Source organism: Nerophis lumbriciformis, linkage group LG05, assembly GCF_033978685.3.
Source record: "Nerophis lumbriciformis linkage group LG05, RoL_Nlum_v2.1, whole genome shotgun sequence".
Lineage (NCBI taxonomy): Eukaryota > Metazoa > Chordata > Actinopteri > Syngnathiformes > Syngnathidae > Nerophis > Nerophis lumbriciformis.
In genome coordinates, this window is record NC_084552.2 from 21291003 (window position 1) to 21309312 (window position 18310).

The 18310-nt window shown below is 40.9% G+C and overlaps 1 protein-coding gene across 1 annotated transcript in view; it reads right to left on the reverse strand.

Annotated features, from left to right (window-relative positions):
- Positions 1 to 17669, reverse strand: part of ap1s1 (adaptor related protein complex 1 subunit sigma 1) — a 31514-nt gene extending 13845 nt beyond the window's left edge. Inside the window, exons 1-3 of the mRNA XM_061961123.2 lie at positions 17523 to 17669; positions 10867 to 11045; positions 4454 to 4562 (exon numbers count right to left, since the gene is read on the reverse strand). Coding sequence (XP_061817107.1) covers positions 4454 to 4562; positions 10867 to 11045; positions 17523 to 17525 — 291 coding nt within the window. The 5' untranslated portion in view covers positions 17526 to 17669. The remainder of the gene's footprint in view (positions 1 to 4453; positions 4563 to 10866; positions 11046 to 17522) is intronic.
- Positions 17670 to 18310: the final 641 nt, after the last annotated feature.

Genomic DNA, 18310 nt, shown 5'->3' on the forward strand with positions numbered 1-18310 from the left:
ACTGCCGTAGCTATTAAAATGGATCACATCAACATTGGCGGTAACTTATAAAAACTGATAAGGGCTGACCTAAAATGGCACCGAAAAGGAAATCATATACTGCAGATTACAAGCTGGACGTAGTGAAATATGCAGCAGAGAACGGCGATCGAGCAGCAGAAAGAAAGGACATACCAGATGCAACACCGGGGAGGAAGATTTCATGGGATTTAGCGATCGGGAGTGACAGATTGTTTGGTAAACGTATAGCATGTTCTATATGTTATAGTTATTTGAATGACTCTTACCATAATATGTTACGTTAACATACCAGGCACGTTCTCAGTTGGTTATTTATGCCTCATATAACGTACACTTATTCAGCCTGTTGTTCACTATTCTTTATTTATTTTAAATTGCCTTTCAAATGTCTATTCTTGGTGTTGGATTTTATCAAATAAATTTCCCCCAAAAATGCGATTTATACTCTAGTGCGACTTATATATGTTTTTTTCCTTCTTTATTGTGCATTTTCGGCCGGTGCGACGTATGCTCCGGAGCGATTTATAGTCCGAAAAATACGGTACATTTTGTTTATCACTCGTTTGTCATCTTATTTGGTAAAACAATTAAACCTATGGCAAATTCACTCAGAAGTCAAGCGTGTCATTCAAAAGTCAAAACCCATTCTTATCCCTCCAGCGACCATCGGGATATGTGGCTGCTACATCATCGATGTTGCAATGTTAGCTCTGTATTAGTATTGGTTGCCCGCGAGTGTTCCGCCTTTATTAATGAATTTGTCCAATCTGTTGTTAAAAGGGGCCCGATTATGCAAAACCAACTTTTCTAACCTATTGGTACCTGCTGTTGTGTATTTGGGATCTGCGTGAGTCCCAAAAAATTTATATAAAACAGTAGAGGCATTGTGGAGATTTTCATAAAACAATCTTGCCTTCATTCATACTTCCGGGAAACGAGCCGTTTGAAATTTGCCCTATTTGCTGAGATAGGCTCCAACACCGCCCGCGACCCCGCAAGGGACAAACGGTAAAAAATGGATGGATGGATGGATTGATGGTAGGGGTGTAACGGTACATGTATTTGTATTGAACCGTTTCGGTACGGGGGTTCCGGTTCGGCTCGGAGGTGTACCGAACGAGTTTCCACACGGACATATTAAGTAGCGTAACCCACGTTGTGTAAACAATGCACACCGAGGCACAACACACGGCATGCTAGCAGCTAACGGGCTAGGATAGACTGACCATACGTCCTCTTTTCACCGGACATGTCCTCTTTTGCGGAGTTGTCAGGGCAGAGTTTCTTAAATGCCTCAAATGTCCGGCATTTTGAGTTAGGGTTGCGTGTATTTTCAATGTACGTTCAGGGTTAAGAAGGGGTTAAAAACAAAACAAATTGTGCGCGCAGCAGCATTCCTGAAGGAGGGGCAGAGACAGAGAGAGCGAGAGAGTTATGATAAACGCGCATGCGTCGCCAGGCTCTGCGTTTTATCCATAGATTTATCAAATTTATTTTTTTTATTATCTATAGCAGAGGTGTCAAAGGTGTGCCCCGGAAGCCATTTGCAGCCCACAGCTAATGTTTTAAAGACCCACGGCACATTCTAAAAATACTATTAAAATAAACAAAAACATAACAAAAGTAAAATAAAAAAAGCTTAAAGGTTAAATGTAATTTAGGAAAAGTTGCAATGTTGACTAATAAAACAAAGCTGTTTTTTTTCCTTTCAAACTGTCATTGCTCAAAACATAATATTGAATCAAAATCAATGTTATTATGAATTATTGACCTATCCAAGGTTCCGATTACTTCACATCAAATATTCCACTAAGAAAAATGTTTTTGATGGAAGATTTGTCAAATTTGGTAAATAAATAACGCAAAAATTTATATTTTGTTTTCTTCTTATTGTACCGAAAATGAACCCAACCGTGACCTCTAAACCGAGGTAAGTACCGAACCGAAATTTTTGTGTACCGTTACACCCCTAATGGATGGTGAGGATTTTCTCATTGTTATGTCAGCGGATTATCCTTATAAGGTAGAAATGTACCCAAAGGGCTTTGTGTTCACTGTTGTAGTCCCATTGCTCACCCTTGTAACCAGGGCAGCACGGTGAGATAGGGGCTAGTGCATGTGCCTCACAATACAAAGGTCCTGAGTTCAATCCCAGGCTCGAGCTCTTTCTGTGTGGAGTTTGCATGTTCTCCCCGTGACTGCGTGGGTTCCCTCCGGGTACTCCGGCTTCCTCCCACCTCCAAAGACATGCACTTGGGATAGGTTGATTGGCAACACTAAATTGGTCCTAGCGTGTGAATGTGAGTGTGAATGTTGTCTGTCTATCTGTGTTGGCCCTGTGATGAGGTGGCGACTTGTCCAGGGTGTACCCCGCCTTCCGCCCGAATGCAGCTGAGATGGGCTCCAGCAACCCCCGCGACCCCGAAAGAGACAAGCGGTAGAAAATGGATGGACCCTTGTAACCAGGTGTGGGGCGGTAAAAGGTTGACATGTACAAACTCCGTTTCTATATGAGTTGGAAAATTGTGTTAGATGTAAATATAAACGGAATACAATAATTTGCAAATTCTTTTCAACCCATATTCAATTGAATGCACTACAAAGACAAGATATTTCATGTTCAAACTCATAAACTTTATTTTTTTTTGCAAATAATTAACTTAGAATTTCATGGCTGCAACACGTGCCAAAGTAGTTGGGAAAGGGCATGTTCACCACTGTGTTACATGGCCTTTCTTTTTAACAACACTCAGTAAACGTTTGGGAACTGAGGAGACACATTTTTTAAGCTTCTCAGGTGGAATTATTTACCATTCTTGCTTGATGTACAGCTTAAGTTGTTCAACAGTCCAGGGGTCTCCCTTGTGGTAATTTAGGCTTCATAATGCGCCACACATTTTCAATGGGAGACAGGTCTGGACTACATGCAGGCCAGTCTAGTACCCGCACTCTTTTACTATGAAGCCACGTTGATGTAACACGTGGCTTGGCATTGTCTTGCTGAAATAAGCAGGGGTGTCCATGGTAACGTTGCTTGGATGGCAACATATGTTGCTCCAAAACTTGTATGTACCTTTCAGCATTAATGGCGCCTTCACAGATGTGTAAGTTACCCATGTCTTGGGCACTAATACACCCCCATACCATCACAGATGCTGGCTTTTCAACTTTGCGCCGATAACAATCCGGATGGTTCTTTTCCTCTTTGGTCCGGAGGACACCACGTCCACAGTTTCCAAAAACAAATTTGAAATGTGTACTCGTCAGACCACAGAACACTATTCCACTTTGTATTAGTCCATCTTAGATGAGCTCAGGCCCAGCGAAGCCGACAGCGTTTCTGGGTGTTGTTGATAAACGGTTTTCGCCTTGCATAGGAGAGTTTTAACTTGCACTTACAGATGTAGCGACCAAATGTAATTACTGACAGTGGGTTTCTGAAGTGTTCCTGAGCCCATGTGGTGATATCCTTTACACACTGATGTCGCTTGTTGATGCAGTACAGCCTGAGGGATCGAAGGTCACGGGCTTAGCTGCTTACGTGCAGTGATTTCTCCAGATTCTCTGAACCCTTTGATGATATTACGGACCGTAGATGGTGAAATCCCTAAATTTCTTGCAATTGCACTTTGAGAAACGTTGTTCTTAAACTGTTTGACTATTTGCTCACACAGTTGTGGACAAAGGGGTGTACCTCGCCCCATCCTTTCTTGTGAAAGACTGAGCATTTCATGGAATCTACTTTTATACCCAATCATGGCACCCACCTGTTCCCAATTTGCCTGTTCACCTGTGGGATGTTCCAAATAAGTGTTTGATGAGCATTCCTCAACTTTATCAGTATTTATTGCCGTCTTTCCCAACTTCTTTGTCACATGTTGCTGGCATCAAATTCTAAAGTTAATGATTATTTGCAAAAAAAAAAAAAAAAATGTATCAGTTTGAACATCAAATATGTTGTCTTTGTAGCATATTCAACTGAATATGGGTTGAAAATGATTTGCAAATCATTGTATTCCGTTTATATTTACATCTAACACAATTTCCCAACTCATATGGAAACAGGGTTTGTAGATGGAGTATTTTTGCCTGCTTTTTGGATGTTCTTTAGGAGGCTTTGAGGGTGGAATAGATGAATCCCATTAGCTACATTGTTAGCTGTCTAATACTAGCAGTGATTGAAATTTCGATTGCACAAAAAAAAAGGAAAACGTGTGTTCTTGTCTCACATAAGAATTGTGAATGATAGGCAAAATTCGAAAACAAAGTGCAGTTCCCCTTTAAGCAACGCTTCTGTAGCAACTATGATTACTCATGATCAATCTAAATTCAAAAGTGTGACTTATCTAATTAAAAAAAAAAAAAGGACATTACTAAAATATCCCGGGTAAGTATACAGGCACAAAAACACACCCTCAGATGTGTGACTCACGCTGCCAAAGTATTTATCCAAGAGCTCAACAAAGCGGTGGATGATTTCCAGCGTAATCAGCTCGTTGTCCTGTTCCTCCACTGCGCAGCAGAAATACAAGCTGGCGTACCTTTAAAAGTGACAAAACACAATCAATCAATCATCTAAACGATCCCAGATGTTAGTATTTTACAACAATTTGTGTATTTCTCGTACAAAATGTAGCTTTGATGCTGGAATTTACATAGTTAAATAGTAATAATAGAACAAGGGAAATCATTTAGCTAAACTTTCCCAGATGTTAGTATTTTACAACAATTTGTGTATTTGTGTGTGCGTAGCTTTGATGCTGGAATTCACGCAGTTAAATAGCGTTTTTACCGAGCCCTACTGAGAACATACTGTTTTTCCACTCCAACAGAGCATGTGTCTCCAAGAAAGGCTATTAAGCGTTATATTCACTTACTACGTATACACTACAGTAACTCTGCACTTGTTCGACGAAATGGATGCCATATATCGCATAAAGTAACAATAAGGAGTGCATGAATGTACATAAGCTAAGGGGCTAACGTGACAGTCACATTTTAACAGCAGCATCATGCTATGTTAGCCTTATAGATGACAATTAACAGAACAATCTTATTTTTAATCACATAAATCTAAGGGTTGAGAAAACATACAAATGTTGTCAAAAAACTATGCTTTTAATTTTACAAGATTTTGTGTTACTTAAACTGCTATTTATACATTAAATTGCAGCAATTAAGTGTACTGTATTTTCCGGACTATAAGTCGCAGTTTTTTTTCATAGTTTGGCCGGGGGTGCGACTTATGTGTGAAATTATTAACACATTACCGTAAAATATCAAATAATATTATTTAGCTCATTCACGTAAGAGACTAGACGTATAAGATTAAGAGTGACAGATTGTTTGGTAAACGTATAGCATGTTCTATATGATATAGTTATTTGAATGACTCTTACCATAATGTGTTACGTTAACATACCAGGCACATTCTCAGTTGGTTATTTATGCCTCATAGAACGTACGCTTATTCAGCCTGTTGTTCACTATATTTTAAATTGCCTTTCAAATGTCTACTCTTGGTGTTGGGTTTTATCAAATAAATTTCCCCAAAAAATGCATGTAAGACTTATATATGTTTTTTTCCTTCTTTATTATGCATTTTCGGCCGGTGCGACTTATACTCCGGAGCGACTTATAGTCCGAAAAATACGGTATATACTCAGCTGCTTCTATTAGAGTACAATGTTTGCCACTTTATACAACATGCAAGGGTCATGTAATAACTGCGCAAAAATGTGTAGTGTCATGACTTGGTCGTGTTATAATGTTGATATTCAGAACGCCGGTGTTAGTGAATGCGTCTTGACGTGAGCGTGATTGGTAGATAATTCAGGAAGTGTTGTGTTGCTGGTGTGGAGAGCAACAGATAAAGGTGTTTGATTTGAATACAGTGTTGGAACCGAGCCCTGCTATTGATGTGTTAAGGTCAGCAATAAAGTTGAAAAAGAGTGTGTGCTGCTGTTGGGACTAGGCATGAGCCAGTTACCGGTCTTAAGGTATGCCCCGTAATAAAAAGTGACTGTTTTAAAACAACTACAATTTTCCTTCATACTGTCCGTACGGTGTAAGCAAAAGTGAAATTTAGAAACCCTTCATGCTGCAGTGGCAATATCAATGCCAGTCCCCTAAACTTTTGCCTCTGTTTAAAATGACTAAATCATCTCTCTGAGAGTGCTTCACCTGCCATAAAACTATAAATGGCTACGGTGAAGGAAGAAGGTCTCCCAACATGATAAACATGCTTGCAGACATGGTAGATAGAGAAAGACAACACATCAAACATAATCGTGCATCTACGGGGGCACCAACAATCGTTATGTGCTAATTTCTAGATAAAGGTAAAGCTGTCTTGACATTAACTAACTTCCCTTTGCATCTGACACTAACTTACTGAGGATATGGCATGCGGCCACGGCTAACACAATCTAGCTAACATGACGTAAAGAATAAAATAAAGTTTTACTTTAACGCTAAAAAGCAAATTAATTAAACTCAAAAAAACATTTCAACAACTCCTAAACACTCTTGTTGACAAATTGTGAGCAAATCTACAAAAACATGTGATTCAGTTTTAAGCTCCTGCTTTACTTTTTTTTTTCCAATTGTCTTTTTATTAATTATGTTTCTTTTAATCTTCCTGAGCCACTTAGCGATTACATTTATTTGCATTTTTTTTTTTACAAATAAACCATTGATGATGTCGCTTGGGTTGCAAGCTTAGCAAAAGTAGACTATATTACGGCGTGGCGCAGTGGAAGAATGGCCGTGCGCGACCCGAGGGTCCCTGGTTCAATCCCCACCTAGTACCAACCTCGTCATGTCCGTTGTGTCCTGAGCAAGACACTTCACCCTTGCTCCTGATGGGTGCTGGTTAGCGCCTTGCATGGCAGCTCCCTCCATCAGTGTGTGAATGTGTGTGTGAATGGGTAAATGTGGAAGTAGTGTCAAAGCGCTTTGAGTACCTTGAAGGTAGAAAAGCGCTATACAAGTACAACCCATTTATTATCATTTATCATTTATTAAGAACAACACTTTATCATTCATTTAGAAGGATCTATTTTTTGTTATCTATTTTAAATTTGCAATGCTGCACATGCACTACTTATTTCTATTTTCTGTAATAAATGAACATTTGCTTTTGCTAAAACAGTTGCCTTAAGGTGTGGGGACATTATGCTCTATTTTAAATATATTTTACATTTTAAATAAAACATTTTAAATCATTATGTCCTATTATATATATTTTTTAAATGACTGTTAAGATGAAAAGTTTACTTCAGTCTTTTTTTGCGATAAAGGCATTTCAATATAACACATTTTAGAACTATTATACCATATTGTGACAGTGAAAATATACCGTCATACATACATACCGTCAGAATCTCTTACCAGCCCATGCTTAGTTGGGAAATGTTTAAAAGCGCTACTTAGTTTTACAGTTGGGTTATTATATAATTTTGCCATTACAGTACCGAATTTTAGTAGCAATCTCAACCCACGTCTGGATCTGGGGTTGAAGTGTGAAGTGAAGTGAATTATATTTATATAGCGCTTTTCTCTAGGGAATCAAAGCGCTTTTTACATAGTGAAACCCAATATCTAAGTTACATTTAAACCAGTGTGGGTGGCACTGGTTTAAGGTAAACTGGTAAAGTGTCTTGCCCAAGGACACAACGGCAGTGACTAGGATGGCGGAAGCAGGAATCGAACCTGGAACCCTCAAGTTGCTGGCACGGCCACTCTACCAACCGAGCTATGCCGCCCAAGTTGGCTTTATTTTAAAATGTGTAGTAAGTAGACATATTGCAAATGTTTAGTAGGAAGAACATTACGCCTGTCCTGATTATAAAGTTCACCAACAAGAAAAGGGAAAGGTTACATTGCTGAGGCAGAGAGTCAAGCTGGAAGAAACAGACATCTTCATCAGTGAGCATCTGACAAATCGCAACACTGACATTGCCAAGAATCCTCGCCTTTTTAGGAAGCAGGGCGAAATTCAGGGCACTTGGAACGCCAACTGTAATATCTACATCAAGTTAAATAGAGCAGTGGTTCTCAAATGGGGGTACACGTACCCCTGGGGGTACTTGAAGGTATACCAAGGGGTACGTGAGATTTTTTTTAAATGTCTGTCAAAAAGAACTGTGAAAAGAAATGCAACAATGCAATATTCAGTGTTGACAGCTAGATTTTTTGTGGACATGTTCCATAAATATTGATGTTAAAGATTTCTTTTTTTGTGAAGAAATGTTTAGAATTAAGTTCATGAATCCAGATGGATCTCTATTACAATCCCCAAAGAGGGCACTTTAAGTTGATGATTACTTCTATGTGTAGAAATCTTTATTTATAATTGAATCACTTGTTTATTTTTCAAAAAGTTTTTAGTTATTTTTATATCTTTTTTTCCAAACAGTTAAAGAAAGACCACAACAAATGAGCAATATTTTGCACTGTTATACAATTTAATAAATCAGAAAGTGATGACATAGTGCTGTATTTTACTTTTTTATCTCTTTTTTTTCCAACCAAAAATGCTTTGCTTTGATTAGGGGGTACTTGAATTAAAAAAAAAATTTTCACAGGGGGTACAACACTGAAAAAAGGTTGATAACCACTGAAATAGAGGACCGAAAGAAACCGAGGTACTTGCTGTCAAAGACATCAAGAAACATGACCAATACTGAAAACTGACATCATATTGGCTACAAGGAAATAAAACACACATTTCAGCCTTTTTGTCCCCATTGACTTGCATTATAATGCATATTTTATATTAATGTACCGTATTATTTTCGGAGTATAAGTCGCTCCGGAGTATAAGTCGCACCGGCCGAAAATGCATAATAAAGAAGGGAAAAAACATACATAAGTCGCACTGGAGTATAAGTCGCATTTTTTGGGAAAATTTATTTGATAAAACCCAACACCAAGAATAGACATTTGAAAGGCAATTTAAAATAAATAAAGAATAGTGAACAACAAGCTGAATAAGTGTACGTTATATGACGCATAAATACCCAACTGAGAACGTGCCTGGTATGTTAACGTAACATATTATGGTAAGAGTCATTCAAATAACTATAACATATAGAACATGCTATACGTTTACCAAACAATCCGATGAAATCTTGTATGTCTAGTCTCTTACGTGAATGAGCTAAATAATATTTGATATTTTACGGTAATGTGTTAATAATTTCACACATAAGTCGCTCCTGAGTATAAGTCGCACCCCCGGCCAAACTATGAAAAAAACTGCAACTTATGAAAAATACAGTAATCCTAATGTTGTAATGCTTTTCCAATTAATACTGAATTAATTTACACATATCCCTTTGAAATACTGTACAAGGCAAATGGGTTTTAAGTGTAATGACCACCCTAAACCACTAGCTGGAGCCAGAAATAAACCACAGAAGGTTTCAAAACATATGAGTTGCTTTTATTCTGAAAAAGTCCTGGCAGTAAACAACTTAAATGAAATTAACATGATCTGGGTGAGTTGCGACTGATATAGAAGAGTGGCGTGAATGTGGTAATGAATACACCGGGCATCCGTTGCTACTTTAAAATGTATTACAAAGACTACTGATGAGACATCGAAGTCAGATTTGCTCTGTCGTACTCGGTGGTTGCATTAATATCGGACAAAGATACGGGACATTACCGACCTAAAGCAAAATATTATTGATGCCATAACCACCACTGATGAGGCTGCGCTACAGCGAACTTGGCAAGAAATTGACTACCGTCTTGATGTACTTTGTACAACAAATGGTGCCTGTATGATGTATGAGGTTAAAAAAAACGCTTATGTATCTTTTTATTACTATTACCATAGTAACATGGTAAAGAGATTTTATGGGTACACTATATTTTGTGTGTAGAATTAACATCAAAACACATCATATCTGTGGTTAGACCTGCCCCTGCGATGAGGTGGCGACTTGTCCAGGGTATACCCCGCCTTCCGCCCGATTGTAGCTGAGATAGGCTCCAGCACCCCCGTGACCCCGAAGGGAATAAGCGGTAGAAAATGGATGGATGGATGGATGAATTTAAAATACATATCTATTTTTGGATAAACTTTTACCTCATTTCACTTTTAAAGGTTAAACATTACATTCATTATTGTTGTGGTTGAAATGTGAAGTGAAGTGAAGTGAATTATATTTATATAGCGCTTTTCTCTAGTGACTCAAAGCGCTTTACATAGTGAAGACCCAATATCTAAGTTACATTTAAACCAGTGTGGGTGGCACTGGGAGCAGGTGGGTAAAGTGTCTTGCCCAAGGACACAACGGCAGTGACTAGGATGGCAGAAGCGGGGATCGAACCTGCAACCCTCAGGTTGATGGCACGGCCACTCTACCAACCGAGCTATACCGCCCCAAATGCAACTTATCAATAAGAGAAACTGACTACAGTATATTATAAACTAGAATCATAATAATACATTTATTTAACAGCTCTCTCGCAGTGCCATGACCATCTCTCTTAAACATAAGACTTTCCTTCCCCCTGCAGAAAATCCCTCTGCTTTTCTCATCATCTTCCTCCCACACATACCAACTGCTAGCACGTCCTTTTTTTTTTGTTTGCCCACATCTCCACTCTACTCACTGTAATGAGCACAAATGTGTGTGTAAGTGTGTGTGTGTGTGTGTCACTGTGTCAGTCAGATAAATGAGAGCGTAATGTCCCTACCCACTAAGGCAACTGTAATAGCAGAAGCCAAATCTTCATTTATTATAGAAAATATAACTAAGTAGTGCATGTGCAGGCATTGCAAATTGTGTTCCATCAACAAAAAGCACAAAAAAACATTTCTGAGGTTACCTCTTGTAGACAATCTTGAGGTCTCTCCACTCAAGGAAGCTACACATCTTGGGCTTGCGTGCCAGCACTATTTGCATTAGATCCCTCACCATCTTCTTCTTGTCACGCTCTGCCGTGGCCGTGTACCACTTCTGCAGCCGCAGCTTGCCCTGCCGACTGAACAGCAGCATGAAGCGCATCTGTGCAAACCAAAGATGAAGCAAACACTGCAGGTTTAGTTGTTTCTCTGGCTGTGTGTTCTTTATCAACTGGAGGATGTTCAATCCATCCATCCGGTATTCTTTTCGCTTGTTCTTATTAGAGTCAATGGCAATCTGGAGCCTATCTGGAGATGGAACCATAGGCGCCTTTGGCGAGAGATATACACATATAGACAAACCATACATGATGGAGATTAGGGCGTGGCGATATGGCTGAAACCTGTATCACAATATACATTTTTTATATTGATCGATAAACAATTGTTGATATTTGTATGACTTATTTAAGCCTGCCAATAAATACAGTAATACAATGTCCAACTTACCAAGGGTGCTATTTATCAGTAGAGACGGTAATCAGGTGGTAAAATAATTGCAGTACATTTGCAGGTAGTTGCAGTTTTGAGACACTAGATGGCAGTAGTGTATAAGCCATCGAACACGACACAGAGTAGTTTGGGAAGTTGCTCATTAAGGCCATGTCTACACGAAAACGAAGAGCTTCAAAAATGCATAATTGACGTTAAAACGATCTCCATCCAGACAAGTGTAGTTTCAAAACTGTCTGTCTACACACAAATGTATACACCTGTTGTCATGCACATTGTATCCAATCAGAAGCCTGATAAAAGCAGCAACAGCTGACTTGGTGGCATTAGACCTCTATTATGTTTATTATGATATACTTTAGACGTACATTGACATGTACATTATCTTTAAACCAGCCCTCACGTACACAAAACCCTGGGAACATTATGTATCTTTTTTTCAGTGTTTAAAGTGTGCATGCACACCTGTGCTGCTGAAACCCAACACTCATGGAATTATAACATGTTCGGCAACATGATGATGTATCACATGTGCAGTGAAGTGTAGATTATTTCTAAAATCAGCACGCACTGACGAGCCAAAGAAACCCTTTTGCATGTTTAAGTGTTATATAAAGCACACAGACGTGCGTGTGCCGCTGCAAAACTGTTGTGGAATTATAAAGCATTTAATCATTGTTATAGTAATATAGTACATGTGCAATGAAGTGTATATTGTCTTTAACGACATCAGTACACACAACAGTGGCCTAGTGGTTAGAGTGTCTGCCCTGAGATCGGTAGGTTGTGAGTTCAAACCCCGGCCGAGTCATACCAAGACTATAAAAATGGGACCCATTACCTCCCTGCTTGGCACTCAGCATCAAGGGTTGGAATTGGGGGTTAAATCACCAAAAATGATTCCTGGGCGCACCTACCGCTGCTGCCTACTGCTCCCGTCACCTCCCAGGGGGTGAACAAGGGGAGGGGTCAAATGCAGAGGACACATTTCACCACACTTACTGTGTGTGTGACTATCATTGGTACTTTAAAGGCCTACTGATATGCGATTTTCTTATTTAAACGGGGATAGCAGGTCCATTCTATGTGTCATACTTGATAATTTCGCGATATTGCCATATTTTTGCTAAAAGGATTTAGTAGAGAACATTGACGATAAAGTTCGCAACTTTTGGTCGCTGATAAAAAAGCCTTGCCTGTACCGTAAGTAGCAGACGAGTAGCGTGACGTCACAGGTTGTGGAGCTCCTCACATCTGCACATTGTTTACAATCATGGCCACCAGCAGCGAGAGCGATTCGGACTGAGAAAGCGACGATTTCCCCATTAATTTGAGCGAGGATGAAAGATTTGTGGATGAGGAAAGTGAGAGTGAAGGACTAGAGGGCAGTGGGAGCGCTTCAGATAGGGAAGATGCTGTGAGAGGCGGGTGGGACCTGATATTCAGCTGGGAATGACTAAAACAGTAAATAAACACAAGAAATATATATATTCTATTAGCCACAACACAACCAGGCTTATATTTAATATGCCACAAATGAATACCGTCCATATAACCCGCCAATACAACTCAAACACACTCAATCCCACAGCCCAAAGTACCGTTCACCTCCCCAAAGTTCACACAGCACATATATTTCCCCAAAGTCCCCAAAGTTACGTAAGTGAGACTTTTTGAGAGTTTTATTAGTAGGTTGCACAGTGAAGTACATATTCCGTACAATTGACCACAAAAATGTGTCGGAATGGAATTTTAAATTGTTTTTACTGAATGAGACACTCACAATGTACATGAAAATAAAGAATGTGGGATTTACAATATTAACTATGAACGATAAAACACTGAATACTGACAACATATGAACGTCACACCCCCTCTCGATCGTCATATTTTACAATCAGGCGAAGCGCAACAAAAATGCAACAAAAACAGCGAAATATGAATGCGAAGGGTAAAAAACCCCCCACCTACAATCTGATGTATCACTAAGCTTTAGAACTTCCTTGTAAAAAATCTCCTTTTGCGTCTGTCCCTGACACCTGCATTTTCAGGCTCGCTCTGGAAACACTGTGGAAACGCTCCCCACCCACACTGCGTGGTGCCTCACCTGAGCTGCTGTGACTTAGATTACCATAGTAACTAGTATATCATGCAAAAGTGCAGATTCCAACCATTGAAATACTTTGTACGGTTCAAGACTTACGCTCATTTGAAAACATTACTGCACATCATAATGGCAGCTGCAGTTTCCATCTTAAAGGGGAACATTATCACAATTTCAGAAGGGTTAAATCCATTAAAAATCAGTTCCCAGTGGCTTATTTTATTTTTCGAAGTTTTTTAAATTTTTTTACCCATCACGCAATATCCCTAAAAAAAGCTTCAAAGTGCCTGATTTTAACCACCCGTCCATTTTCCTGTGACGTCACATAGTGAAGCCAACACAAACAAACATGGCGGAAAGAACAGCAAGCTATAGCGACATTAGCTTGGATTCAGACTCGGATTTCAGCGGCTTAAGCGATTCAACAGATTAAAAATGTATTGAAACGGATGGTTGTAGTGTGGAGGCAGGTAGCGAAAACGAAATTGAAGAAGAAACTGAAGCTATTGAGCCATATCGGTTTGAACCGTATGCAAGCGAAACCGACGAAAACCACACGAGAGCCAGCGACACGGGAGAAAGCGAAGACGAATTCGGCGATCGCCTTCTAACCAACGATTGGTATGTGTTTGTTTGGCATTAAAGGAAACTAACAACTATGAACTAGGTTTACAGCATATGAAATACATTTGGCAACAACATGCACTTTGAGAGTGCAGACAGCCCAGTTTTCATCAATTAATATATTCTGTAGACATACCCTCATCTGCTCTCTTTTCCTGAAAGCTGATCTGTCCAGTCCAGTTGGAAATGCATCTGCTTTGAGTGTCGCAGGACATCCACACATTCTTGCCATCTCTGTCGTAGCATAGCTTTCGTCTGTAAAGTGTGCGGAACAAATGTCCAATTTCTTGCCACTTACCGTATTTTCCGCACTATAAGGCGCACCTAAAAACCACAATTTTTCTCAAAAGCTGACAGTGCGCCTAATAACCCGGTGCGCTTTATTACGATTCATTTTCATAAAGTTTCGGTCTCGCAACTTCGGTAAACAGCCGCCATCTTTTTTCCCGGTAGAACAGGAAGCGCTTCTTCTTCTACGCAAGCAACCGCCAAGGAAAGCACCCGCCCCCATAGAACAGGAAGCGCTTCACCCGCCCCCATAGAACAGGAAGCGCTTCACCCGCCCCCGGAAGAAGAAGAAAAAACGCGCGGATATCACCGTACGTTTCATTTCCTGTTTACATCTGTAAAGACCACAAAATGGCTCCTACTAAACGATCCGGGTCATAAAAAGACGCAATCTCTCCATCCGCACACGGATTACTACCGTATTTCACAGCAACTGAACCGCACTGTGGAACGGGAGCACGTACGGTGAATATTCGCTCCACAGGGAATGAGAAGTCATCCTTCACTGTGGTTCTAGCTTGCCATGCTAACTTCCACTCATGGTGATATTCAAAAGGAAGACCTTGCCAAAAGAGACCTTTCCAGCCGGCGTCATCATAAAAGCTAACTCGAAGGGATGGATGGATGAAGAAAAGATGAGCGAGTGGTTAAGGGAAGTTTACGCGAAGCGGCCGGGTGGCTTTTTTCACGCTGCTCCGTCCATGTTGATATATGACTCTATGCGCGCCCACATCACAGATGGTGTCAAAAAACAAGTGAAGCACACAAATACAACACTCGCCGTCATTCCGGGTGGATTAACCAAAGAACTCCAACCGCTGGATATTGGTGTCAACAGGGCATTCAAATCACGACTGCGAACTGCGTGGGAAAAATGGATGACCGAAGGCGAACACACCTTCACTAAGACGGGCAGACAACGCCGGACAACATACGCCAACATCTGCCAGTGGATTGTAAATGCCTGGGCAGATATTTCTGTCACAACTGTGGTCCGAGCTTTCCGGAAGGCAGGATTCACAGAACTGCTGCACAACAACAGCGACACTGAATCCGATGATTTCGAAGAGACGGAGCCCGCCATTTTGGAAGCCACGCTAGCGCAACTTTTCAATTCGGACACCGAAGACGAAGAATTCGAAGGATTTACCGGTACGAATGAAGAATAACTTCAGAAAGTGAGCGCTATGTTTATTTTGTGTGTTGTGTGTTGTGACATTAACGTTCGAGCAACATTACCGGTATGTTGCTATTGCTCTACACCATTTTGAATTTTACTATGTTTGTGATTGCACATTTGTACATTTTGGGACAGAGTTGTTAGAACGCTGGTTTTCAATATATTATTAAAGTTTGACTGAACTATCTGACTGTTTTTTTGACATTCACTTTAGCGCAGCGTTTTTTTGACATTCACTTTAGCGCAGCGTAGGCGCGGCTTTTAGTCCGGGGCGGCTTATTGGTGGACAAAATTATGAAATATGTAATTCATAGAAGGTGCGGCTAATAATCCGGTGCGCCTTATAGTGCGGAAAATACGGTACGCATCTTTGGGCCACTGGTGCAACTTGAATCCGTCCCTGTTCGTGTTGTTACACCCTCCGACAACACACCGACGAGGCATGATGTCTCCAAGGTACGGAAAACAGTCGAAAAAACGGAAAATAACAGAGCTGATTTGACTCGGTGTTTTGTAATGTGTTTGAGAAAATGGCGGATTGCTTCCCGATGTGACGTCACGTTGTGACGCTCCGAGAGCGAATAATAGAAAGGCGTTTAATTCGCCAAAATTCACTCATTTAGAGTTCGAAAATCGGTTAAAAAAATATATGGTCTTTTTTCTACAACATCAAGGTATATATTGACGCTTACATAGGTCTGGTGATAATGTTCCCCTTTAAAGATCTAAAAAAATATTTGGGAATGTCGGGCGGGCCCGACTGAAAAGCTTAACGGGCCATATGCGGCCCCCGGGCCTTAATTTGCCCAGGTCTGCTCTAGGGTTTGCTGGAGCTTATCCCAGGCGACCTCAGGCAGAAGGCAGAGCATGCCTTTGGTAAGCGCCGGAGTGAGAAGAGGTTTTAAATTAATTACAGCCCTGGCGGCAATTCAAGGAAATACGTTCATCTCCTTTTCTGTCATCCGGGGGGAGCTCAAAGTAAAGCCGCTGCTCCTCCACATCGAGAGGAGCCAGATGAGGTGGTTCGGGCATCTGGTCAGGATGCCACCCGAGCGCCTCCCTAGGGAGGTGTTTAGGGCACGTCCGACTGGTAGGAGGCCACGGGGAAGACCCAGGACACGTTGGGAAGACTATGTCTCCCGGCTGGCCTGGGAACGCCTCGGGATCTCCCGGGAGGAGCTGGACGAAGTGGCTGGGGAGAGGGAAGTCTGGGCTTCCCTGCTTAGGCTGCTGCCCCCGCGACCCGACCTCGGATAAGCGGAAGAAGATGGATGGATGGATCCTTTTCAGGTGAGAGGACGCTAAAGGCAGTGCCTTTAAGGCACGCCCCCAATATTGTTGTCCGGCTGGAAATCGGGAGAAATTTGGGAGAATGGTTTCCCCGGGGGATTTTCGGGAGCGGCACTGAAATTCGGGAATCTCCCGGAAAATTCGGGAGGGTTGGCAAGTATGCCCCCCGTGACCCCAAAAAAAGGGACAAGCGGTAGAAAATGGATGGATGGATGGATGATCGAAGGAAACTTAAGACAGCGTAACATATATGGTGAGAAAAAACTTCAAATAATAACTCTCACACTTATTTGGAAAGGCAGAATAACTGCCCCCTGTCTGTCACCTTCATTATTGACACTGACTACTGCCTGGGGCGCGAGTCTATTCATTGTCAACACCCAGGAAGTAGACTTCTTTTCCAACATTCAAAATAAAGTTGTTTTTATTTTTTTATTCACACCTTAAAAAGATGATTAGAAAACTATTGAAGTGTATTTTCTTTAACGATAGTTCCCCCTACAATCCGCGATGCTAATGCTGCCAGATGGCAGGTGGAGCTAGGTGGTCCAGGTAGACACTTCCTGGTAGCATACACCTAACTAGCAGCACCAGCTTTAGCTCGTAAAGCACCCGGACCTCGTTGAGGACGAACAACTTACCATTTTCCGAGGTAATTTCTCCGAGCAATAGCGCGACGTTCCACACGAAACGTGCCCGTAAACCTGCCACGGGACAGCAGCTAATGTTGACACTTCATGTCAGCTACTGTGACTGGAGAGCCCATTGCCTGTTTCACTGGGCAGGTTACAACTCGTACTGAGCATGCGCAGACTTTTTCTTCATGCCTTTGAACGGCGGTTGGTGACGTGGATGGTTGGTACACTAGCGTCGACTGTTGCCTCATTGTAGTACTGCAGAATTCTACAGTTTATCCCTCTAGGACAGGCCTGAGCAATTATTTTGACTCAAGGGGCTGAAATTAGAGAAAAAAATGTGTCTGGGAGCCGGTATATCTATTTTTAGGAAGACTAATACAAAAACTAACAATGATGTCTGATTGAAAGCTAAAAACATTATGACAAACCACCTTAAAAACGGAATGTAATTTTAAATTTTCTACTGAATGAGACACCTAGAATGTACAAACCCCATTTCCATATGAATTGGGAAATTGTGTATATATATATAACGGAATACAATGATTTGCAAATCCTTTTCAACCCATATTCAATTGAATGCACTACAAAGATAAGATATTTGATGTTCAAACTCATAAACTTTATTTTTTTTTGCAAATAATAATTAACTTAGAATTTCATGGCTGCAACATGTGCCAAAGTAGTTGGGAAAGGGCATGTTCACCACTGTGTTACATGGCCTTTCCTTTTAACAACACTCAGTAAACGTTTGGGAACTGAGGAGACACATGTTTTAAGCTTCTCAGGTG